Source organism: Ammospiza nelsoni, chromosome 3, assembly GCF_027579445.1.
Source record: "Ammospiza nelsoni isolate bAmmNel1 chromosome 3, bAmmNel1.pri, whole genome shotgun sequence".
Taxonomy (NCBI): Eukaryota; Metazoa; Chordata; class Aves; order Passeriformes; family Passerellidae; genus Ammospiza; species Ammospiza nelsoni.
In genome coordinates this window covers 24,556,310-24,582,616 of record NC_080635.1, presented here as the reverse complement: position 1 = coordinate 24,582,616, position 26,307 = coordinate 24,556,310, and the positions used below count along the sequence as shown (strand labels likewise).

Genomic DNA, 26,307 nt, shown 5'->3' with positions numbered 1-26,307 from the left:
TAAGCAGAGTATGACTGTGAAGTCTTTATATACTGCATTCTTTCCACCAATGTTCCTCTTCTTCTTTGAGTCCCATTTTCTGTTTCTGCAGCAGATTGATGAAAACTTTAGATGAGTCTTTTCAACCTAAATCTGTTTGACTTCTTTCAACGCCATTTCACATTTTGACCAAAAGGTTAGGGATAAGTTTTCCTCTAAAAAACTTGTGAATAGTCTTGCCACTCCATTTTTTTCTTCCCCCTCCACCAATAGTAGTTTGTAGCTCACAGAATTTCATGCTAAAGAATACAATATAAGCTCTCCCTACTAAATCTGAACATCAGTGTTCACATCATTGCTGTTCACATTATTATTTCCTGACAGGTAACATAATATGATCCCTGGATATTCACTGCCACCTTCAATATGCTTTGAATTACAAATCTTCTTGGTACAAGTTGATAAGGTGAATTTCAGAGGCAGGGACAAGGTCTTCACTGTGCACCTACCATGGTCAGGTTCTGCCCCAGGTGAGTGTCCCCTGTGGTTGCCATACCACAGACAGTAGCTGCAACAGGAAGAGCTGCCTTCATGCCAGGTTGCTGTCCTCCCTGCACCCCATTCCACCATTCCCACATTTCTCACAAACCTTTGGGAAACTTGATCATGGCTGGCAGAAGGACTAAGCAAAATGCCTCAGTGAAGCAGTGAGAGGCAGGACAAATCACAAATAATTGTACCACACTAAACTCCTTGATCTCATGTTGAAAGTACCTCTCTGACATTCTTCACCAGCATCTCACTGCCCATCCAACCCCCTTCACTCTTATACAAACTTACTTGAACCTCTCAGCTGGAAACAGGGCCCACTTGTTTTCAGGCTTTGTCTCATGGCAATGAATGCTCATGGCAATATTACTAATTCCACCATAGATTTCTCCCAGATGTGATGTGAGTTGTGACCACCTCTTTGAAGCTGATTACAGGAGACCTCAGCTTTCCACTTAAACACACACTGAAGTTGGGGAGAAAGCTCAGAAAAATGAGCTGAGATAAAGCAGTAGGCTCAGACACGACAGAGAAAAAATAGAAGAACACATTTTTATTTTGCTCTAAGCTAAGATGAAAGTTCTTGGCATATCTCCCCTGCAACCCTCAGGACATCAGGCTGAAGGTGATGCTGGCCAGTGCTTGTTTTATTGCCTGGAACCTGTTCCCAGTGGTGGGGCTAGAACCACCTCCTCACCAAACCATCAGGAGACAGTGGGCAGCTCTTGGAGGTGCTCTGAGCCTCAGACCAGCCAGAACCCCATGGTGCTGGACTGGGCCAAGCACTCAGCACAGCCCCTCACAGAGCTGCAGCACCCATAGCCTCACACAGCTCTCACTTCTCCAGATGAACTCAACATCCTGTTTAGCACTTCATTTTGTGCACAGGCAATTGGTTTTTCACGGAGGAAATAAACTCTCCCTGTTCAGCATGACACGTACATAAATACGTATACACATACACACACGTGCATGTGCACACACAGACAGCAGTCCTTTAAAGCCCTGTGGGTGTCTTCTTTCATATTTCTACCTTGTGGCTTGAGGAAGCCAGGAAATGTAAAAAGCAGTCCAAAAGTTAGGGGAAAAAACAGATAGAAATTCCTTTTCTGCAGAAAACATGAAGCAGGTCCCAGGCTGACTGACCCAGATCTGCCAACTCACTTTGTGCCTTGCTTCCTCCTCCTCCTCCTCCTCTGTGCCTTCTCAAGGGTTTCCATGCCACATGTGCCAATCAGGCACTGCTGAATCAGACCCACTGCTGCAAAAATCACTTTCTCCACATAAATTCAGAATTTTGCCAATGTTTACTACAGCTGTTAAATTCTCTTATTGTAGTATCACACCTCTCTTACTAAGATTTTAATCAGCACTTCCACTGGAAAGCCTTACTTTCAGAGTTATAAAACCTGCCTGTATAAAGTTGATTACCACTGAAATTTAAAATCCAGCTTCTTGGCTCACAGATATGTTTCTTTCTTGCTTACATGATCTCTGTTTGCAAAAGCTGATATAAATTGGTTTGGCAACTTTGTTTAATTCTGGGGATAAACAATTCCTGACTAAAGAGGCATTTTTTTCCAGGGTACAGAAAGTGATGGAATGAAATTATTGAAGTTACCTACTACAGCTTTAAAGTATTACCCTGAATGCCTTTTTTTTTCTTTTAAATGTTGGCATTTTTTACATAGGAATGCAACTAAAGGATTTAAATTTAAAGAACGTTTTTAAATGCTGAGTATTTTTGGAACTGTGCAGTGCTTAATGGGAAGGAAATCACAGGAGGTTAAAGACTTTCAAAATACATACCAGCACCTCAGTGCCAACAACCCATATCACTTCAATGAACTGTGCAGTGTGTGTTGGCATGATTTATGCAGCAATTTAAAAAGAATCCATAGTGTTTGTTTATTACCACAGTATGATTGATGGGTTCCTAAGTGCAGGGCGACACAATCAGCTGAGCTATTAGGACTGGGAGTTTGATAATTTGTGAGTTACAGCCATTACAGGACTCACTTCAGCCAATTGCCAGAGCCATTAGGGCATCGGTGACCTCAGAGAAACCCGAGACCCACTGCCCGTGGTGCCACTGTCAGACCTTCCCTCCCTGTCAGACCCCACACTGCTGCCTGACTTCCCCGGCTCTCCTGCCCTCTCTCCCTTGCCCTCCCTGGCAGGGGCTGCTGCCCAGCCTCTGTTTTGGCCCAAGGAGCAATTGCATCAAGTCCTGCTCTCACCTTTGCCCCTTCCAGGTGCTCAAAGGCTGATAACAGCATAAAGCAAAGCACAGAGGAGCAAAGGCTGCTTAACCACTGTCTGCTAACTGTGACTCACTTTGTGGCAGGCAACCACATAGGCAAAGCCACCAAGTACTCCAAGCACCAACAGACCCTTCCCTGGGAGACACTGGAACAACCTCAGTACTTTCTGGAAAAAATATCCCAAGTTTAACTTTACATACAATACACTGGATTGAGGCATTTATTTGAAACACAAACACACAAAAACCAAGAATAAAAGAAATTTTATTTATCTTTTATTTTTATTTTTTTTACAAAAATAAACAATTTGAGAAACAAAAGCACATTTTTTCCTGACTCTTCAAACTACAAAACAGTATGACATTGGTCACTTTAGCATTTACTTCATTGCTTTCACTGAAAGCAAATTCTCTAGACACACCCTGCCTTTAAGATGCATTTTATATAGAATTAAGGCTAGCATTCATTTGACATCATTAAGGTCATTTACTTCATTCACTCTAGAATCAGCAAGCGATGCCTTAGAAAACCAAGGACCTGATGATAAAAGGTACGAATAACTGCAAGATAGTAATTAAATTAGTACTGTTCAACCAGCTGGACTGCTTTGCCAGTCTGTCAAAGATGTGGCTTCCTGAACAATTCAAACTGATTCAACAAAAGTCTTAAGCACAGGCTTAATTGTAAGCATATGCTCAGGCCTATCCAGCAAAGCACTCGGCACTTGGGTAAGTCCCTGCCCTTTCAGTGGGACTATTCATATGCTTATGTGATTTGCTAGATCCACAAAATGGCTCTTTCAAATTAAAAATGAAACTTTATGATAACATTGGAAGCAAAAATGAAAATTAGTTGCAGTCTTGCAATTCTAAACATAAGCAATTCCTTCCGTTTGACAAATGTGCCGGCATTGCATATCCCATAGCTTGAACACAAATGCTGATTGTCCTCAGCAACGTTTGCTATTCAGCAGACAAACTGATACGCTTCAGTTCCTCTGTTGTGATTGTACGTGCCCAAATAAATACCAGTGTGGAGGATACAGGCTTCCCAGAGAAATGATCAGCTTTCATCCCTGGACACACATGTATAGGTCAGAAATGTTATGCTAACCTTGCTTAGAAAAGCCAGAGCTGCTAGCTGATTTATAACCAAAATTATACTCTAACAGTGTATCATCTCTTGTACTTTGCTTTGGGTTGTTTTGCTTTGTTTTTAAATCACATTTTCAAAATCTTGTTTTATTGCACATTCATCCTGGTCATGCAGGTTATTTCTTTAAAGTTTCCTTTAGCACTCTATAGATTAGAATGAGTAATAGTGCAATTATTCTCCGGCCACAGCCGCCTTCTACCTAACAGCTGCCTATATTTATACACAAACAGCCCTTATCACTCACGTGTCAGACTGAGCCACTTTAGGTGTCAGTCTGTCACCTTCACATATGTTATCTTGTCAGGATCAGGCACAATATGATTTGAGGCCATCTTGAAGAAGACAAGCTGCCGACCTGCATTGAATAGGAAAGAGGAGGAAGGGGAGAATATTTAGAAGTGATGAGCAAAAGGTAGCCTACCTTAAAATGCTGACATTTCAAATTCTACTTCAACCTACGCATTCTTCAGGCCATGCAAGACTGAACTCTCTCTTAACTCCAGCTGGTATAAACCTGAACTGTTTTTGTCTAAAATGACACCAAAATTCCCCTGGTTTCAGTATCTTTACCCTTGCCTCATTATGGTCAAGATATATCTGTGCACAGCTAGCACAGTAAATGAAAGAAAGGTTTGAAAACTTTAATACAAATTCCATGTGGTGTTTAAAAAAGTGTTTTGAGACTCCCACTAATAAAAAACAGGCTTGGGTTGGGGGCTTAAATGAAGGACATTTGTTTGATTGTACAGAAGCAGAATCATATTTGCATGCTTGATCTTTATAAAACTGATCAGTGCAATATGTACTAAACATGAGTTTCTCTGAAACAGCTCTTGCTGATCACTTTGTAGCTCTGGGCTTTAAACAAGATGGAACAAGGTTTCTAGTCCTCAGACAAAAAGCAGCAGCAAGCAACAACAGCCTGGGTAGCATAAGGCACCTGCTGCATTTATATCCAAGGCCAGTATATATTATATCCATTTATATCCTTGAATTTGGCAAGTTTCTTTGTTTGGTGTCTGTGGGAGCCACAGCACAGCTCTTCTATCTCCCCACACTCACTGACCTGGCACCTTGTTCACATTCCTGCCTCCCAACGAGCTCCTGCTGCCCCACAGACCTGCAAAATCACTGCCTTTCTTTGCAGCACAAAGATACACTCCATGCCTGCTGTACTTCTGCCTTCCCTCTCCAAACCTGAGAAAATCAAATGCTATTTGCTCCCAGCCTGCCTCTCTAGGGGGCTCCCATAACACTATTTTCTTTAAAAATATTGCATGGCAAATGGGATGCCTCAACTACTGAGCAAATTTCCAAACTGCAAGTTTCAGGTACTCAGGTGCTCATGCCTCAGGAATGGTATGACAAAGGGAATGACAAATAAGACTACAAATAGTGCTGTCCCATTTGCTTTTAATATTGTAACCTGAGATAGGAGCTGCTCTAAACTTGCTATGAATTTCCCTGTGCCAGAATAAATACTTTTTAAATATATCAATTAAGTGCAAAATTCCAGCTACAAACAGTCTGACATGATGACCTAGTAGTCACTGGTTAGCTATAGACAAGGTTAACAGGAATTAGATTTTTCTTGGTTCCATGGAAGCGCCTGCTCACACCCCCCAGAAGCACAAAAATGCAAAAAAATAACACTTCAGATCCTGTGGTTTGGTAACCTGAGGACCACGTGCTTAGCCCTCTAGTGCCAGCTCCTGTGAGCCTGTCTTTTATTTCTGTTCCCCTGACAGCTGGCAAAGAGAAGCCTCACCAAAGAGAAGCTGCCTCAGGTGAATCTTCAGAAACTGCTTCACTTCCAGATGCTGCTGGTGGCTCCCCCAGCCCAGCCCAACACTGTATTAAACTCCCCAAACTGTATTAAAACACTTAGGAAAGCCAGAAGAGGTGACTCAGTTCTGCTCCACAGCATCCAGGACCTACCTGTCCAAGTTGTCTGGTTAGTCAGGACGAAAGCTTTGCACTGGGAGTAGCTGTCACAGATCTCAATGGCTTCGTTGACATCAAACACGGAGAGGAGGCAGCCCTTGTGATGGTAGGATGGCCAGCATCTGTAGTTCTCATCAGGAATAAAGGCTTCAGGCACCCGTCTGTACTCTGCAAATCAGAGCAAAGCAGTGGTTGGAAAGCTCCAGTAAACTGGTTGTTTTTAACAGGCAAGGTTTATTAGAGCAGCTTAGGAGCAGGATATATGATGGAAAAGCTGACAGTTTAGGCTGTGGTTTATTCCCAAACGTGTTTATAGCTCTGCACTTTCCTTTCCTTTTCCTTCCCTCCTTTCTTCTCCTCACCTTTTTCTCCAGAAAGCGTCTGTAAATAAACAGTCTGTGCACAAAACCCCTTCCCCTTCCCCACTGCGGAGGCAAGGCTTTGGTTTTATTAGGAGTTTTACAGGAAGAATGTCCCATTGAATAAACAGCATCCACTTGAATGAACTGACTCACTGTCCTACTTCCCAACAGTGAGCAGGATTGTCGGGGTGAGACCTGACCAGGCGTTCCCAGCCCTCCCTCTCCCTCAGAAGAGCATGCTATTTTTCTCTGGCTCCTTTAGAGAAGGAAGAAAAGACAGGGTTTTAATTAAGCAAACTTTTTTTGCTTGCTCAGATTAGGACAAAAGAGGAGTCGCTTGATGGGCCTCTGAAGAGAAGGGAGGGGGGAGTAGCGGGAGCATGTCAGCGTGGTCCTGCCCAGCCGCGCCTCCACTGCCCCACCGCCTGCTCCTCTCCTTGGCTGCCGTTCAGTCTCACTTGCCTTTATGAGCTGCCTCTTGTTCTCTGTTCACTGCTCCTCTCACTTTCCCAGCCACTAACAGGGCTTTCTCTAATGAATGCATCAGCAAATTCAACTGATCATTTATAAACATTTCTGTTTAGCCTCCAGACGCACAAATTAATGGTTCCCTCCTGTCTCTCCTCCCCACGCCCTATTCAAAAAACTAAATAGATTCTATATTTCTTCTAATTGTGTCTATTATGGAAACCAGAGCGGCCTGCCCTGACTCACAGGCTATTCTTAAGTCACTTTGGTTCAGGCATTTTCTGCCTGCTCTGCTGATTCAGCCTGCTAATATTTCATACAGCACATTGTATGAACAGCACTGAGTCAAAGGCAACTGTGTCTGCTACTCCAAACTGTCAATATTTCAACTGGGAAAAGAAGTGCACATTCACAAGTGCTCATTCTCACCACACAGTCTGAAATAGTGGGAAACAAATGTAGTAAATACATTCTATTTTAAGCCCTAGCTCATTTAAAGTATCATAAGAAACATTCCCAAACAAGAAGCAAAATCAGAGCTGATCATGTCCCAGTTAAATCAAAAGCAAAAAAAGGTTTTTTAATTCAGGAAATGCAGATTCATGCACAAGAAAAAAAAATTTCAAAATGTAGTTCCACATTATGACTGGTCATTTCTCCATCAAAAACATTTATGCATTTCTTCTGAAGAGAAGTCAGAGCATAAATCAAACTGTCGGCTAGGTAAAAGTACCTTTTTTCCCAGTTTCTGTATCAACTGGAGTGTAACAATAATTGAACGTAACAGAAAATTCTCTTCACGTGGCAACTGCTGAGTATTGATTTGTACCTCACAGCCTAGGTCAGTAAAATTATGTGTACAAATTAAAAGCAAAAAAAAACCCATCAATTCCCTGTAGTTAGCACCGTATGTAACCATTTATATCAGCATACATGCTGTGCTGACTGGATATAAAATGTGATTATCTACAGCTCCTCTTTGCACAGCACAGAACAGCCACCTCACACTGAACTGTGCCAAGCCCCATGCCACAGGGGGCATTCACAGAGCAGGAGATGAAGCCTGATTCTCTGTGACAGCAGGGAGCCTGTTCCAGCCCTTCTCCAGGGCACTTTGGGAGTCTGACAGGCTCCATGCTGGGGCTGGGAGGAAGCTGCAGCATCCCTCAGCACACCATCATCACACTAAGAGAGCAGCCCTACATCATATCATGTGGTTTTCTTCATGCAAGGGAGAAGCCCACCTTGAGGACCCTTATTTAATATTTAAAATATTTAAACTTTTGAGCACAGATATGTCTCTTAATAGGCCTAAAGTGCTTCCCTTTTCCTCAGCATTGCTCCCAACACAGCTCTCAGGGGTAAGGCTCTCAGCTGACATACCCAGACTTCAAAGGAGCAGCAGTGATTCAGAGGTAGGAGATAAAGTTCTCCCTTTCCATTGCCTTGTTCAAGGTGACCAAGCCTGGTAAATCATCTGGGCAGCTCAGACACATTAATCAACGGAGCTGGACCAGCAGTAACTGCGATGGCAAGGTCCTGGTTTGAGTCTGCAAGCGAGGATGGGAACAGCTATGCAAGGGTAGTGTCACCACTCAGCAGAGCCCTGTGGCTGTCCCTTCTCACTGCTCCCTGCCAGTTCTGACATGAGGGAAAGCCAAAACCATCTCCAGTGACTCATGGGAACAAGTACCAGGAACATGGCAGTGTGACACAGATGCAAAGAGCATTTTCCTTTGGCTGGGAGATCACCAAGCACCACACGGGTGGAAACACCGCCGCAGGAATCTGAGGGAAGGCACACAGTCACACGGGCTGGGCTCCACAAGGGCAGCTTCTGACAGCACCTCCAGCTGGTAGGAGCCACTGGATACCTGCAATCTGGAGACTGTGCTGCCCACAGGGAGGGGAGGATGCAGTGAGGGGAACGCAGGAAGGCAGCCCCTGTCCCCCCTTGCATGGCAAACAGCAGCGATGGCTGCCTGGGAGTGCTTTCCCTTCGGAGCATCCCAATGGAAGGCAGCCACAAGGAGTGGAGAGCAGTGATGGCCCTGCACCTGGTTCCTGCTCCCACACCAGCCAGGCACTCCTGCTTGCCCTGGGAAGCCAACATGGAACCTCTCTTAAACTATTACAGTCAGAGCTGATCAGAAACTCATTGCAACACCAATCAAGTGGTGGTCTAAGCAAACTGCACTTCTCTTCAAAACTCACTCCATCTCCAGCAGAGCAAGGCAGCTGCCTTGTCCATTTGCATGGTAAAGGCAAGTATCCCTGGAATCTCTTCCTTGCATAGTGCTGATTTAGGGAGCTTACCCATTAGCCCTTATTTGTGTGACTTGAGAAGAAAGTCACAATGAAATGCACTCCTCTCACATGAACCTTCTCCTTCTCACAGGAAGGACCCTCCTGAAGGATGCTCCTCCACTGAGATGTGTCCCAGCAATGACATGAGTTCCAGCCCTCAGAAGAGCTGGGCTTCCCCTACACCTTTAAATTGGACACCACAGCGCAGCTACTCAATTAAGCAGTACTCTAATGGTTTAAAGACAGCTCTAGCCCAAGTTTTTGTCCTGCCAAGACCTGGAACTTGCTTAAATGGAGTCCTTGGAATTTGAAGGCTCACAGCAGTAAATCACATCATAAAAAGGTCAAAGTTCTGGTCAATTTCCAGACTAATGGTGTTTAAAACCAATAAATGCTTGCCTAATACTATAAATGCAGCCATAAATTTACACTTTTGTGTACATACACATAGCTTGACAGAGAGTACATAAAGTCTATCAGGGTAATGGCAAGGAATAGATCAGAGAAATGCAAGGCATCCCTACTGGTATCAGCAGAAAAAGAACCCTTTCCTCCCCTAACTAATTTTGTGAGGATTGAAGCAACTAAATGCAGTGCAGTAAGCCTGATCTTGATGTTACTTACAATGGGTTTACTCCAGAGTTTAACACAGGGGAGGTAATACAACGCTCACAGTTATACAGATAGATTCTACTACAAAGCATTTTTTCTTGCAAACATTTTGGAGCTTCAAGATACCTTGCTATGCTGAAGCCAGGCAATCCTCAGAAGTTCTGTTTTGTGATAGCGTCTATAGTTTTAAATGTTTTTACATGGTGTTCTGATCAACCAAAACATGCTGCTTTGATCAGGCCGAAATCTTAGAAGTTTCTTAGCATGTTAGCCACATCCCCATGATGGCCACACTGATCCCCAAACCAAGATCACCCACTTGTTGTGACAAGTAAGAGAGGCATCTTTAAAAGCTATCTGCAGCATCACTGTCCAGTGCAAGAGCTAAAAAAATTAAAAAGCCAATGCTTTAAATTCTTATTCTTTTTTTCCATCAAAAACCACCTGCATTGTCCCAAAGCTGACTACAATCTATAAACATACTCATTTTCACTGTACTAGACTGAATCATATAAAGAGCTCCACAAGTATATAATAAACTATGTGAAACCGCCTGCGGTTTCCCCCTTTTAGCCTGTCTGAATCACCCTAAATCTGACTTTAATCAGTCCTAATGACCGTTTATTTCGGCCACAGCAGCCAGACTGCATTTTTACTACCAACTACAGCTACTTGTTGGAGATTTGCCCAGTTCTCTTATCACCTGCCAATACACTGTGGGTTAATGACAGAGACACAACCACGTACATCCTTGAGAGAAAAATCATATTGCTCCTTTTTCTCCCTCCTTTATTCTTCCAGTCTCAGGAGGAACACTGGCAGTCAACTCTGGAATTGCTTTTAATTGCTTTGCTCACAAGTAAGCAGAAAGAGCCAGATCTTGCCAATAGCAGCAAAAAGTGGTATTGAACAGCATTTTGCTCTACAAACAGGCCCCTCCTGATTCCCAGGGAGCTCTTGGAGAACAGCACTGGATCCAAAATAGACAATAACACACTGATGTTTTTAGTATGCTTCATTTTACTCTGAACTTTTCCTCATGTTCCAATACCTCACATTTAAACACGCTTCTGACAGCAGGCCCCACAAAGCACTGTGCACGGTTTGCTAAAAGATCAACATTTTGATGTGCCTGAGGGAGTGACAGGCAGGCCTGTCCCGCGGGCTCTGCCTTCAGCCAGGCCTGACACATCCCAACTGCTGGGAAAGCCAGGCTGGCCTGGCAGGCATGGCTCTGCCTCAGAGCAGGAGAGAGCCCTGCTCCTGTGGGGAGCGCTCCCCTCAGAGCAGGAGAGAGCTATACTCCGGTGGGGAGTGTTCCTCTCAGAGCAGGAGAGAGTCCTGCTCGTGGGGGGAGCGTTCCCCTCAGAGCAGGAGAGAGCCTGCTCCTGGGGGGAGTGTTCCCTCAGAGCAGGAGAGAGCCCTGCTCCTGAGGGGAGCGTTGCCTCAGAGCAGGAGAGAGCCCTGATCCTGTGGGGAGTGTTCCTCTCAGAGCAGGGGAGAGCCCTGATTCTGTGGGGAGCATTCCCCTCAGAGCAGGAGAGAGCCCTGCTCCTGAGGGGAGTGTTCCCCTCAGAGCAGGAGAGAGCCCTGATCCTGTGGGGAGCATTCCCCTCAGAGCAGGAGAGAGCCTGCTCCTGCGGGGAGCGTTCCCCTCAGAGCAGGAGAGAGCCCTGATCCTGTGGGGAGCATTCCCCTCAGAGCAGGAGAGAGCCTGCTCCTGCGGGGAGCGTTCCCCTCAGAGCAGGAGAGAGCCCTGCTCCTGTGGGGAGTGTTCCCTCAGAGCAGGAGAGAGCCCTGCTCCTGTGGGGAGTGTTCCCTCAGAGCAGGAGAGAGCCTGCTCCTGTGGGGAGTGTTCCCTCAGAGCAGGAGAGAGCCTGCTCCTGTGGGGAGCATTCCCGTGTCCTGAGCGTGGGCCAGGCCAGGCCTCATGGCTCTTTGTGCACTCCCACTGTGCCGGCAGCAGAGCCGAATTTAAATCAGCATGCAGGCCGTCGCCGAAACACAAATAAATAACCAGAGGAACAACATGTTCCCTTAAATTTTATTCCTGTTAACATGACACAGCTGGAGCACTTTTCCTGCCTTGTGCCACACATCCCAGGGAGCTGTTCCATACCCACAGCCACCTCTGTGGCACACACCAATTTACCAAAGGCAACAAGCCCAAAATGTCCTACAGATGCTTAAACATTGAATGTGGTCCACCAAATCATAAAAACAAGGATGCTGATGATGGACAAGTCAGAAGTTGCCTAGGGTCACGTGTTGGGTCATTTAAGCTGGAAGACAGAGGCCCACAGGATTTATAAAAGACACTCAGCGACTTCTTTAGTGTTCTGGAAGGGAACCAAGGACCTCAGCAGAAAGCATTTTGCTGTGCAGTGCCAAGTTGGACAGGGAGAAGTTCAGCAACAGCAAAACATTACTCAGGGAACAGGGTAAATGGCTTGCATGGTGGTGGAGATACAAGAGAGCAACAAGCAACAGGCTGTGGTCCCTGCAGAGCTGCACAGACCCACATGGCTGCAAAGGAACCTGCTCCTGTGTTCCTGTGTGCTGCCATTGTCTGCCTCCTGATGTGAGAACCCCCCAGCCAGGCAGGATGCAAAGGAGACTTTCTGCCCTGTGCTCCTTTCCCCCTCAGCCCTGAAGGCACTGAGAAAGGGACACCAAAGGCACATGAATAAAAATAATTTAAAAAAATATAAAGCTGATAAGATTTATTATAATATATTTTGATAGAGCAGGAATCTGGGCTGCAGTTTGTTCCTGATTTCAATAATTCTTGGGTAGATTTACAGATTCCTAAGCAGGTTGCTATAGTGATCCTGCAGAATATTTTTTTCAAAACACTGTTGTACTGTAAATATTTACATACAGCATAATCCTGCCAAATTGTCTTGAGACAAAGGAAAACACAACGTGTCTTTGCTTTATGTCCAGCCTTCCAGCTTTTTTAGCTTTGAGAATGTGCTTTAAGCTAAGAACAGCAGCTAATTACAGCTTTCTGTGGGCTTGCACACCCCTAGACCTAATAATGGGTCATTTATTAGCTTTAATGAATAACAAAGCTATCCGATTTACGAGTGTTAGCTGATTTCATGCATTTCTGAGTAAATTCTGAGTTAGCTGAAGGGCTGGGGCTTAGCTCAAGGGCCAGATACTCGGTACAAATCACTGTCACTTGATTGAAGTAATAAAAACCTTGATACTGGGGCATGACTTTACTGATGAACATCAGTAGTTTTTTATAGTCTCCTTAATCTGGATAATTAATGGAATGATTTAATCATTTTTAGATAATATATGTCAGAAGAAATACATGGTTCCTGTTTTAATTCACATTCTTCTGGATTCCAGCAGGAGAGGCCAACAGCCAATGGAATATAAAAGCAGTTGTTCCTGGTGTTGTTTTAAACGCTGCAATGTTCCCATATCAATGTGAACAGCAGTGTGATTTATGACTGCAGATCACATACACAGCTATCAAATGTCTCCCACGCCTCTACTCTAGGATACTAAACCAAAGTCCAGAGCATAATATAATTTACAGCACTATAAAATCTTTACAACTGAAGCACAGTGAAAGCTTAATATCCAAGACCTTCTGTAATATGACTATGTCATCTTGTTAAACTTTATTTATGAGAACACTAGGCCCGACAAGAACTTTCTTCGTGCCACTTCCCTACTTCTTATCAATATCACCTTTCTCACTTTGTGGTGTTCATAGGAGGAGGTCTTCCTTTCAAAAACATAAGTTCACATAGATAACACACTGTTTCCTCAATGGTAATGTTTTAGTTATGGCCTTACATGACTTGCCCAAGATCATGATCTGGTCTTTCCTACTATGAATTTACAATGGTCTATCCAAGATAATGCCTAATTCCAAGCATTTAAGACCTAAGACAAATTCTGAAGCTCCATTACCTGAACCTTCTGTAGTTTCTTCTCAAAACCAAACAAAACAAAACCTTATAATTCTTGGATGTGAATTTTCCTCCTGTGTTTTTAGGATTTCAAAATAGGTCGTGCACCAGAAAGGCCTTATTTTGTCACTAAACCTTTAGATGCCAGGAGATTGGCATCACAAATTCCTGTCATTTCCACTATTTGTAAGAGCAAAAGTCCTGGGAGTGAGTCACCTTGTGAGAGTTCTATCATCTGGAGCAAAATGGATGCAAACTTGTGCCTCCCCCATCTTGGCACCCATTGGGGTATGAATGCAAAGATTATTAACTCCCATCTGCCCTGAAAACCAAATGATCACCTTTCATTTTATCTTAACTTGGCACTGGGCTGAAAAACACCCTTCTTGAACTTTGTCTGTGCTGCAAAGCAACACAGAAAACATTTTTAAAAATCATGCAATCTTAAAAATATTTTTTTTTGTCCGAACAGGGCCAAAGCAGAACCTCAACCTACAGCTTGGGAAAATATCCCAGTTGTTCTTTTTCATCCTTGTCTACCCCTCTTCCAAGATCTATGCACAATATTCCATCTGCTCGCAGTTCAGCCTTGGTTTCAGTGGTGAGGATGCAATCTCAGTTGGGAACGTCCTGTCAGTAGAAGAGGCTGATTCCCTGGACACCACGCCCTTCCAACTCCACTGGACCACAGGAGAGTTCCCCATTCCATTATCTCCGAATACATTCTAATTAATAATTTATAGTTCCATAACCTCTGGATTGAAAATTTTAAAAATTAATTCCAACACAGTATTAGTATCAGATATCAGTCAAATATCAGTTGAGGAAAGATTATGATTTGAATTAAAATTATAAAAGTGAGTATATAGGCACATTTTAGCCCTCGTTATATAACTTCTTCATATTTGCATGGCAAGGAAAGGGAGTCTTAAAATAGAAATAGATTACAACACCTTTTCTGTTTGGTTAAAGTGCCCTTAAAACAAACTAGAAACAGGCCTGCACATCTTAAAGGCGTGGCAGCTAAATCTGAGAACACATCTAATCTAAGTGTAATTTCTAGTAACATACCCAGTTCCTCAGGCTTGTCCCTGGTTGAGAACATTTTCCTATCAAGGAATTCAATATTACACTCAGGGTATTTAATGTACATTTTTCAATATGTTACATAAAGCATCTACAGATTTTCAACATCTTTGGTCACACTGTGAAGTGCCTAAGTCCATTAGCAGTGTCCTGCAAATAAAACAGGCTCCTTGCAGAGCAGGGCATTACTAGCCATGAACATGGGGGCAGTGGATTCTGTGTTACATTATCAAGGACTCTACAGAATTAAATTAACACAAAAATGTGTAATTTTTACAGTAGCTAAATATACACAGAGCTCTGCTTTGTGTCCCTGGAAACCTGCACTGATACTCTGACTACTGCGGTCCAAAGCTTTTCTCCTCGTGAGTCTTTATAAACATGACAGATATCAAAAATTCAAAACCTTCACCTCATCCTGATACAGCAGTGAAACCTGGAATCAACCAGCATCACAGAACAACTTCAGCTCTCCTGGCACTTCTTCAACAAAGGACATGTTTGTACTATTGATTGTACTGCTGAAAATAATTTTGCTGTGTTGACAGGTATCACTCAGCACAGATGTGATGAAAAGCTGAAAATTAGAAAGTTAAATGAACACCTGCAACAATTTTCCTGCCAATTTTACAACAAAATAAATATTGAATTATTCTGATAAGTGGGTCAAATTCATCCCTGGTATCATGGCTTTTTGAGGTTAACAGAGCCACAACCAGAATGAATTTGGCTCCTGCATCTCTTTCACTGAGCAAATGCTTCACTGAACTTTTCAAACCCCCTGTGCCAACATTCATCTTCATTTAGAACCCATCTTTCCCTCTTTACTGAGCTTTTGCAGCAAAGCCATAATTTTCCTATCAGCTTGCAGTCAATTATGTTGACAGTTTGACATGAACATTGTACATACACAAAAATAATTTGCAAAACAGCTTTTACAATTGTTGGGCTTAACAGTCATTTCCAGCACACATAGTATTCTTTGACATGTACAATTCCACAGCTGTCCTTCTAGGAAGAACATGCACCACTTTGTACCACAGCTTGAATAGCATACAGACATGATATGAAAAAGATACTGTTATTCAGCCTTGTTTTCATCCTGTTCTTTTTTTCTATTTTTTCATTCTATTGCTGGCAGAAGATGAGGGACACACTATTTTTCCTTTGCAAAGGAAGTAAAAATTTACTTCCTCTTAGTCTTCCAATCAATAAATACTTATGTAACAAGAAATTCATTTAAAGTCCCAGGAAGCCCATGGGGGGGATTACAGTCTCATGACTGAATTCTCCCCAGTATAGGTTCAGGCAGGTTTTGCTACTACAACAGCAGTGTGTGGATGTGGTGAAACATGTTTTTCATAAATCTGTCATGGAGAACTCCCTTTGGATTTCCTTAGTTCCAGTACAGCCTGCTCACACTTATGGATGTCCAGCTACATCACAGAGTGAGAAGAGTTACAGGAGGCTCCCAGGAAGCAAAAAGCAGATAAAATATTATCACATGCATGATTTCAAGGGCCACTGAGCTTTGCTTTCTGCACATTGGCCCTTGCAAACCCCACAACAATGACAAAATCTCAGATTTTTAGTTTCAAGGAAGATGACTTTACCAGCTTTCGGCACCCGGGTTGTGTTCTGCAGGTACTCCCCACTCTTATACAGATCCAAAACTCTCTCCAGCTGAGCAGCTGTCTCATCTATTCCCCAGTGCAGTTCTCCTTTAAAAAAGCAGAGGAAAAGAATGACTTAGATGAGGAGCATCCTGCCCAGGACAAAACAAGGTTTTATTTGAATGAAGCCCTAAGCTTGGGAGTCCCATGGTGCCCTGCCTCATGGCAAGGTGGTGCCCTAGGCAGGAAATCCCTGAGTTCCTACAGGTCCTACAAGTCTCACACCTGACATTGCCTAGGCATTCTAGAGGCTGGCTCATCCAGCTGGTAGCCCCAGGCCTACAGGCACAAAATGCTGAGGAGAACTCCCCACAAGGGATCAACATCAGCCAATACAGAGAACTCCAAAGCTTTGCTTGCTCATTAGCTATAGCCCAGCATCATTTATTTTCCCTTCAGATGCACACTGGAGCAATGCACTGAAAAACCCTCAAATCAGTGTCACAGGCAACTACTCTTGTCACAAAGCCACTACCTTGGTAATCAGTGAAGATCTATGGAAATGCCATTTGTGCCGCTGGCTTCTGAGGTATAAATCACCACTGATATCATTGACAATGAGAAAGTATCCTGGGTTTTATCACTAAAATTTCCCTTTCCAGGGACAGAAGTTTTTCAGACCCCACAAGGAATTGTATTCTGATAAAATTCACCCTGAGGTGTCAGGATGAAACAAATATCTCTGTGAAGCCTAGAAAAAATCTAAAAATGGGATTTTTCTGATGTTTGGGCCCATTCTTGCCTTCTTGGTATGGGAGCAATTTCATTCTGGATAGAAAAATAACCTAGTTCTATTGCAGTGAGCACAGAAGCAGCATTCTCCCCTCCCAACCATAACAGTTAAACTAAAAAAGCAACTACTTGGCATTACCATGTTTATTGTGATTACCTGTTGCATTGACTATCTTATCCAGCAATGGTCTCAGTGAGGATGGAGCACTGTGTGGAAGAAGATAGGTAAAAAAAAACCTGCAATAGAAAAGTAACCAATATTGACTTTTTTTTTTTTTTTTTTAAGAGTTTACAAACATCTGGTAAGTCCTGAACATCACAAGGAATAAAATTCCTATTGCTTATATGCCACTGACCTATACAGGAAATATAATGGTATTCTATACTCAAATAAATACATAGCTGAGACTATTCACACACAGCTGTCTGGCATACCTAGACCATGCTGCTACATACAAGGCTGCCTTGTACCTATGTGTAAATGTTCCATTAATACACCAATTTGCTGTGAAGCCCCATGGATTGTGACTATTTGCAAAGCTGTCTGTACTTCAACAAACTAAAAGGATGCCATCAACCCCATAAATCTTGGGCTTGTTTTTTTTCCAAACCTTGAAAGTACATAAATTCGATTTCTGTTCATTTCTAATAAATGAAATTATTATTTTCTTTACTACAGTTTTCTTAGACTTTTAAATTAAGTGCCAGGAGAAAGCCACCTTCTATTGTTTAATGCTGCTGGAATACAGAATGCCCTCTCTGTTCCTATCATTTATCTATAATCAAGGTACATTCATGTAGGTATTCACTGATGGAGGTAGCATCACGGAATGGGAGAGGCTGGAAAGCACCACTGGAGGTCAGCTAGTCCAGCCTCCCTGTTCAAGCAGGGCTCCCTAGAACACTTAGGATTGTGTCCTCGTGGCTTTTAAATATCTACAGAGAAGGAGATTCCAAAATCTATTTTAATGGTTTTTATTACAAAAGAAAAAACAATGTGCCATTACCTTCCCTGGAAGTACATTTAGTTTTCATATTCTTCCTTCAGAGTTCTACTGCTCTGCCAATACTACTACCTATTGCAACTAACTCAGGGTCACAGAAACCTAAGATGGAGATGGACAGGTCAGGATCTGGCAATATAAACAGAACTACCGGACATAAATATCAGCTAATGAAAATCACAGGAACACAATTGGGAAATTGCCCTGCTTCACCTCTAACTTGCAAAGCAAAGTAAACAGTTTTTCATATACAGAGACCACATTGTCAAATGGAAACCCCCAGGGACTCATGCTCAGGAGGGAGACCAACAGATGCTTTACATAAACACAAATTAGAAAATTCAGTTACTGATACCAAAAATTGATCACAGAGGCATGTATTATTGAGCTGACACTATTTATACAATGAATTGCTCTGAGAATGTTACTCCCTTTTCCATCCCAAACCAAAATAATGTTTATGGTTTTCCCAAGTGGGATAATCCACTGGCAGGTTTTCCTGATGATGAGTATGAAACAGCCAATGTAAATACATAGAGAAATCTGAGAGCAGCAAAACATTTGTAACAAATAATTTGTCTGGTAAACTTGAGCTCATTGTTTTTGCTTAGAGATTATCCCTAAAGCAGAGTCCAACTGATTGTGAATAGTTCTTTGCTAAAATTCAGTAGCTGTCACTAAGTTTGCTCAATGCTGGCTGGAAGCAAGTCACAGAGGTTATTGTTTTTCCGTAGCTACAGGGCCACAGAAACATGCGACTGTTCTGCTGCAAATACCCACATCTGAGATCCTGACATGTACAGACACTGCAGTCTGCACAACTTAATTGCAAGAACATTTGTTATTCATTGATTCCAGGGCCAGTGGTATCCCCTGTGATCTGCATAATACAGACTGTCGATCATTTTACATTCGTTCCTACAAATTGTTTCTTTTTGAGAACTATCTGATACTAATTTAAGAATTCTCAGTGATGGAGAATTCATCTCAGCCATTGGTTAATAATTCAAAATATTAATTTTGTTTACTTTCAAAACTGTCCAGTGCTTTGAAAACTGTTTCCCCAAACACTTGGAGGAAAACACAGTGAGACACATTTGTGACAGGAGGTAACCATCTGAAAGTCAAAACAGACCACTTCTTGTAGAGGTTTCTCCTAAATGTTTTCTCTTCTTTAATTATTTACCTCATAAAGAAACCAGTAAGATAGGCTTAAATATGCTTTCAAGGTTAGGGTGTGCTCTGTTTTAAAATTACAAGGGGTTTATACATTGTTTGACGTATTGCTGCTTTTGACTTCTATCTAACAGCTTCAGAGGGCAACCTCTAAGCCTACAGCAACAGAGTGCACCTTTGAAAATAACAAATTTAGCAGCCTATCCCTAATGAAGTGAGGATTTCACCTTTTGAGACAAGTGCATAGGGCTTGATGTAACTCCTTAGCATGGGTGGTCACAGCCTCCCACACCGTTCAACAAAACCCCACGTCTCTACGGAATTAAGGCAAAGCAGGGGCTGAGAACACTGGGGCACTGTGCATGAAATACACACTTGAGAGCAGTTCAAAGGCAATACTAAAACTAAAAACTGTATTAGAAAAAGACCGCTTCCTTCAGCGTGACCAGCAACCTGCCACAAGCCCACCACACCACAGACATGTCCCCACTTACAACCAAGATGGATGGGTGCCTATTAAAGACTTCTTACCCAGAAACAGTAAAACAGTCTTAACCAAAAGCTAGCAAGCTAAGCAAGATCTTTAAGCCACGCAAATGGAAATGGAAAATCTTGCAGGACACACTAAATACTGTGCTGCACAACTGCAGATGGCTGTCATGTGGTGCAGCCCATTTCAGTGTGGTCAGCTAATGCGACACACATGCTGGTGAGCGCTCTGCGACCAAAGCAGAAGGCTCTCTTTGGAGCAGCCTCTCCTCACTGTGGTCTGGAAGGCAGTGAATGGCATGTCACTTGAAAGGGAAGCCTAAGAAATGAGCACACTGCTCTGAGATCTCCATCCTCCCATCTGGATCAGCCAGGGCGGCCGCCCATCCCAGCAGTGCCCATCAGACAGAGCAGCAATGGCAGGATGAGCACAACACTGAGCATCCACTACTGGCTCCCTGGAAAGCAGTGACATGGCTCCCCCAGCATCCCACTCTACCCTCTGGGGGTGTGATTGTTGATGGGGGAGAGCCAAGACCACAAACACAAAGCCATGGCCCAGAAGGACCCAGCTGTAAATCTGGACACAGCTTTAGAATCAAATTTGGAAGATTTGCAATAGCTGAACACTTCCTTCAGCTGACCAACTGGTACAGCCTGGCCCACTGCCCACATGTCCCCCACTGCAGGCACAGCACTGGGAGTCAGTCCCACAGCACCTGCTCACACAGACCTGGGGCTGGGAGGGAAGGGTGAAAAGACCACCCTTGTTTTAAGAGGTTTGGGCTTAGACCCAGAATGTCAGCAGCTGAGGGTGGTCCCAGCAGCTCCAGGGACACACTGGGGCTGTTATCACCCTACCACAGCAAGCTCCAGCAAGGAAAGGAGCACTGAGCCAGAGGGCAGGATGTGAACTGAGCTCTAAGTCTCCCTCTGAAGCCAGCCCTTTGCTCAGCTGGTGGTGCAAAACTTGTGATGACCCCTCTTAACTCACCCCAAAGAGCTGCTGGAATTGTTGCACCGCAGAACTTGTGGGCCCCAAGCTCCAATAGTGCTTATGCTTCACTCCTATGAAAATCTCTGCTTGAGAAGAATTCAGTGGGCTTCAACCAACACAGAATTAGACTGAATGGTGAATCACACTCAGAGTATGCAAAATATTTCAAACATTATAAATGCCATGTATTTTCACAAATGAAACAATTATTCATGGCTTCATTTACTCCTGGGCACTGGTTCTGAGACAGTACGTGCTCATTGATGTGAATAACTGTAAAGGATGCTGGAGCTCTAGGCCCACCCTTAACTCTACATGACTTTATCTGATCACAGACCTGTAGGCATTGTAGAGATTCCTCTTTTCATTCATGCTCTGACACCGTCCCTCAACTGAGCAGGGCAGGGTGAAGTTTCTCGCAGGGAATTCCATGAAGCAGTCACTGTTACTGGTGCAAGAGCTCTCCTCAACACTGGCATCATCCAGATCTGTCACCTTCAGCTCCCCATCCACGATCACAAACTGCCGAGGGCGAAAATCCAGTAATGTCACCGAGCCAAGAGGAGAGTGAGCCAAGTAATGCAGAAGCCGAACTAAGCTGAGACAGATCTGAAACACAAAAACATGGGTTCCTCGCATTGTTTTCTCAGTGCAAAGTATACAACAAAACCACTTTAGCTGAAGATATGCTCATAAATTTATTACTTAATATAAGCATTATAACTTACCCTCAAAACCAAATGTTGCAACCAAGGTATTTTTCACAGGATTAGCATAGCTGATTGTAAAACCCTGAGAGACTTGAAACAAAAATAAGCTTCTTTACAAGTGCTTTCCCACACTATTCTTGAAGCAGAGTTCATTGTTGCTATTCTTACTTTTAACAGAAATAAAAGCATTAACTTTTAATAACACTTTATGCACAGGCGTTGACCACAGAGTCTGATCCTGCCCTTTTATAAACTCCAGGTCTGGAAATTTTGGCTGGATTGCCCTGCACCCATGCCTGGAGCTCCAACTGCAGACAGTGTCTGTATTGCCTCTATACTGATCCTGCCTCTTGACCGTTTTTATAATTTTTTTCCTCTGGTTTTTTCCTTTTTCCAGGGGAGAAGGAAGCAAATTCCCAGGAAGACAAGCTCCACAGGTCCAGTGTAACCCTGCACCATGCCTCAGGTTAAGTGCATATGTCTCTCTGCCTTGATGGGTCTGCTGTGGTGGACCCTCTTGCAGCACTTTGAGACTGAGGTGGGAGCTCTGTGCTGATGTTTCACTTTTCCACTACAGATTAGAAACTTGAGTAACTCCTACTAAGCAGCAGCCCTGATGAACATTGAATTCAGCCTCCTTACCAAAGTCCTGTTTTCAATTCATGCATTCCTTTAGAGTCCACTATGTAACCTATTAATCCAAAGGTAGCAGTAACATGAACACAGTTAAATACTGGAATTTTTATTTTATGTATTAAATAAATAACAGGCCATATTCAGTTTAGCGGGCTTTTTACTTTCTATATATAATCTTTGTTTTCTATTAAAAGACAATGTTAAGGGCATGTGCATTGAAGTAGCCAAACCCAAATTCAGTCTAGGGGCTTAAACATTACCCTCAAGGGTGCACCTCAACACATCCTTGGTAAGAAAGCTGAGCACGGGTGAAGCTATCCCTCACAGACCCTTCACCTGTGGGACATTAGAACCATCTCACTCTTCTACCTAATCCTTCTCCTGACCAGACAAGAATATTTTTCTCCTACTTGCAGGATACCATAGTTCATATGGAGGGCTTATAGGTGCATACAAGTGTGGTTTTGGGATGCTAAACTTGACCACCCTTACCTCCCCTTGGAAGGACACAGAACTCATGTCTGTGTTATCCTGCAATACACTGTAGAGAAAAAGCCCATCCAGCCCAAGCCAACCTATAATATAGGTATCTTCAAATGCCAACAAACCCAGAATTTAGCTTGAAAAAACCCACAGGTTGTCACCCAAAATTATTGCCTTTTCTCAAACGCCAAAAAGCCCCCTGTTCGCGCACCAGCAACCTCTCTGCCCAACTCCAAGAGACTCTGCTGTGCAGACCTGCTGCAGGCTGGGACTCCAAATGCCCCCTTACCACAAGCTTTAAGCACACAGGTGAAGGCTTTGCCCTGTGTCACACACCTATGGATTACTCAGCTTACTGCTCAGCCCATCCACAAAAGGAAATTGTCAATTGTAGGAATGACCTCATGGATTTATGCAGTCATTTTCAGGACTGGACCAGAAACAGATCTCACATATCAAGAAGACAATTTTATTTCCTTCCTTTCTGTATTAGTTGCATCCTAGACAAAGGAAGGAGCATGACATTATTTAGGACTTCATTACAGTGGCCACAGGAATGTTTCACCTGTAATTCTACCTCTGTGAAGGTTTTCATCTAATTCTCCTTTATCTTCCTTTGCAACTGCTCACTCAGAAATAGCCACACTGGAAAGAAACTTCTCTTTTTATTACCCATAATCTCTTGGTCATTTATTTTGTACACAATTGCTATCACAGTGCATTATTTGCATTCCCTGGATGAGATGAGCTAAAGGCAGGTGGTCCTGTGTTTTGGGAACCTTGCTGAGTACCTCTGCTGCTTATCATGACCATGATTCTCTCAGGAAAAGGGAGCTGCAGCTTAGTGCAGGCAACAAAACTTCCTCCAGCTGTATGAGCAAAATAAACTCTGCCAGGGAACATTCCTGGGCACAGAAACTTAATCCCCCATGCACACTGGCTAGCACGGTCTCTGGCCAGGTCTGACCAGCACCAAGGCTGTTCTCCTGCACTGATCCCAGGCAGGATCCAGACAGCAGCATGGCCCAGGGACCATTTCCAGCAGGTTCCAATCCTGCTCACAGCCTTCAGAGAGGGCAGGAATGCAACAGCACAGCCGTGGGCTGCACCTTGCTCTTTCCACCCGGAGCTCACTCAGGCGCACTTTTAATTTTCTGGCACAGACGTAACCAAGCAATCCAAAGTGTGTCAGATGGAGACTCTGCTGCCTTTCAACGTCCTAGGGAGTGAACCTCAGACAACGACACATCCCCACACACACCAAGCCAGACAGCTGTCTTGATCAAAGCATTGCTGCAGTCTGGCTTCATTTTGGACAAATTAAGTGTGACCTTCGTGCTCCTGGTAAATTGCCAGTGCGCTGGACAAACTGGGTTTGAGATTTGTGTACGTTTATTTCACTCTTCCCCCAGGAAAAAAATGAACAGAGCAGGAAGCAGTAGAAAACAATTATAAAACAAACCTATGATAAGGATCAGGAGAGAAATGTAACATCCTTCTATTGTTTAAATCCCGGTTGCAGAGCACAATGCCAAAACTCCTGGGCCCTAAGCTTTAGCAAGTAAGAAATGTTTTGAGATATCATGCAAAAACCATATAACTGGTTACAATTAGATAATACTGACAGACAAAATAACACAGTGTCTTAAAAACTACAGAAGGGAAGTGCTGAATACTGCTTCTAAACCAAGATGTAATCTTATGCAAAACAAATGTTTAATAAATGTGAATTGTGCTGAAGAGTACACAACCTCTGCTTAATAACATTATTTATTTTTTACTCTCCTAAAGATCCTTATAAAACAGCTGTTACTCACCCGAAATCTGTCTTCCCAGGAAGTCTGTAAAAGCTGAATCATCTCCAAAGGCGAGCCCAGTTCAGTGATGGTGGTCAGTGTGTCTGGGATGTCATTGCTGTCTTGGTAGCAATAGCCATAGAGCTGAAAACAACACAACCACTATCAGTGCAGTGCACCTCGGCAGGAGGATTCCCAGAGGAGGCTGTGGGCAGTGCTTCTGGCAGGACTGGTCACCCTGCAGGGAGCACAGGCTGAAGGACTGCATCCAGTGGGCTACATCCAACCCACTGTGGACCAGCTTATGAAGAACTGCAACCTGTGGGAAGGCCTCAACACCAGAGGTGCTCATGGAGGATTGCCCCCCTGGGAGGGACCCATGCTGGAGCAGGGGAAGACTCTCAGGAGTCCTCTCCTGAGGAGCAAAGTGCCACAGAAACAGCCTATGGTTAACAGACCACAGCCCTCATTCCCACTCCCCTGAACTGCTCAGGAAAGGAGGCAGGGAAATCAGGAGGGAAGCAGAGCCCAGGAAGAAGGGAGGAGTGGGTAGAACATGTTTTTAAGATTTGGTTTTATCTTTTATTACCCTACTACGATTTGATAAGCTAAATTATTTTTTCCCTAAGTCAAGTATTTCACCCATGACATTAATTACTGAATGATTTCTCCCTCTTCTTAACTCAATCCATGAGCCTTTTAAAATATATTCTCTCTCCTCTCCAGCTGAGGAGGGGAGTGAGAGAATGGCTTGCATCCGGATAGGGTCAACCCATGACAAATATATGTCAAAAAACAACAATAATAATAATTTAACATATCTAGGAATGCAGAAACACAAAACTATCTGAGGAGAGGTAATTTAACCTACACAATACCTGGCTAAATAATACTGACTTAATGCTTAAAAAATACTGTAAATAGTTGAAATTACATTTTACTGTTTGTGCCTTGAGTGGCAATGTGTATTTCAATGACACAGCACCTTGAAAAGCAACTGAAAAGCCAACATTTCTTTTTTCCCAGCCAGAAATTGCCTCTCACTATACCTGATAAAATTCTGTGTACATTATCATTAAAGCAGGGCAAATACTCCAAAATACAAACTGCCAGTAGCTTCTACAATTTAAAAGCATTTAAATGGCAATTTCAGCCATGCTCCAGCTTCTTCTTTTATTTGCTTTCCAAGGATTTTTGAATGATTTCCACTTGCACAAATAATTGCACTAGAAGATTATTTTAAGACTGTGGAGGAGAGACTGTCTTGCTTTATATGGAGTGGGACAATGTCTGACAGGCTGGGGGACAGGCTTTTATGAACTCCCTGCCAAGCCCTGGCAGAGAAGATATTAAATGAGCCAGATAAGGATCTGATCACAACTTTCCAGCCAGAACAGCATGCACATGAAATAAAATTAAATGTAATCTCTGCCCCCAGACAAATAAAACATACAGTAAAAGGTTTGATGTGAAAATGCAGCATTGAAAAAAATGCCCTGTTGCTACTCCTCTGCTGCCTTGCCTTGAGAAATTTGATTTTTCAAACCTCTTTCAGTTTTAAAAAGCTCAGAGAAGATGACAGGGGGCTCCTCAGTGCTGAGGGCACTGCAGAGGAAGCCAGGCTCAGGCAGCCAGGACAGGAACTAATCCCAAATCATAAAATTTGGGATCTCAAAGCAGAGCGCCATGGCTGGAGGGAGTGGCTGAGTCTGCACACAGCCCCTGTGAGCAGATTCCAACACCCAGCACATTCTTAGAGCTTGTGACCTCCCCAGGCAGAAAAGCAAAGACCAGGCTAAAGTCAGCAAATATGGGATTTGTTATGAGCCATGCTGCTAGTTTTGACTGTCGCTGTCTACATTTAAAGGAAAAAAGGGTTGCCAAAAATGTAAAAGAAGTAAACAATTTTTCTTTTTGGTGTAAAAATGGCACTGTATTTCAAAACAGCTG

The 26,307-nt window shown here is 43.3% G+C and overlaps 1 protein-coding gene across 1 annotated transcript in view; it reads right to left on the bottom strand.

Annotated features, from left to right (window-relative positions):
- Window positions 1–3,054: 3,054 nt before the first annotated feature.
- Window positions 3,055–26,307, bottom strand: part of PKDCC (protein kinase domain containing, cytoplasmic) — a 36,299-nt gene continuing 13,046 nt past the window's right edge. The window contains exons 2-7 of the mRNA XM_059468147.1: window positions 24,379–24,501; window positions 21,070–21,341; window positions 17,224–17,303; window positions 16,275–16,382; window positions 5,886–6,059; window positions 3,055–4,302 (exon numbers count right to left, since the gene is read on the bottom strand). Coding sequence (XP_059324130.1) covers window positions 4,217–4,302; window positions 5,886–6,059; window positions 16,275–16,382; window positions 17,224–17,303; window positions 21,070–21,341; window positions 24,379–24,501 — 843 coding nt within the window. The 3' untranslated portion in view covers window positions 3,055–4,216. The remainder of the gene's footprint in view (window positions 4,303–5,885; window positions 6,060–16,274; window positions 16,383–17,223; window positions 17,304–21,069; window positions 21,342–24,378; window positions 24,502–26,307) is intronic.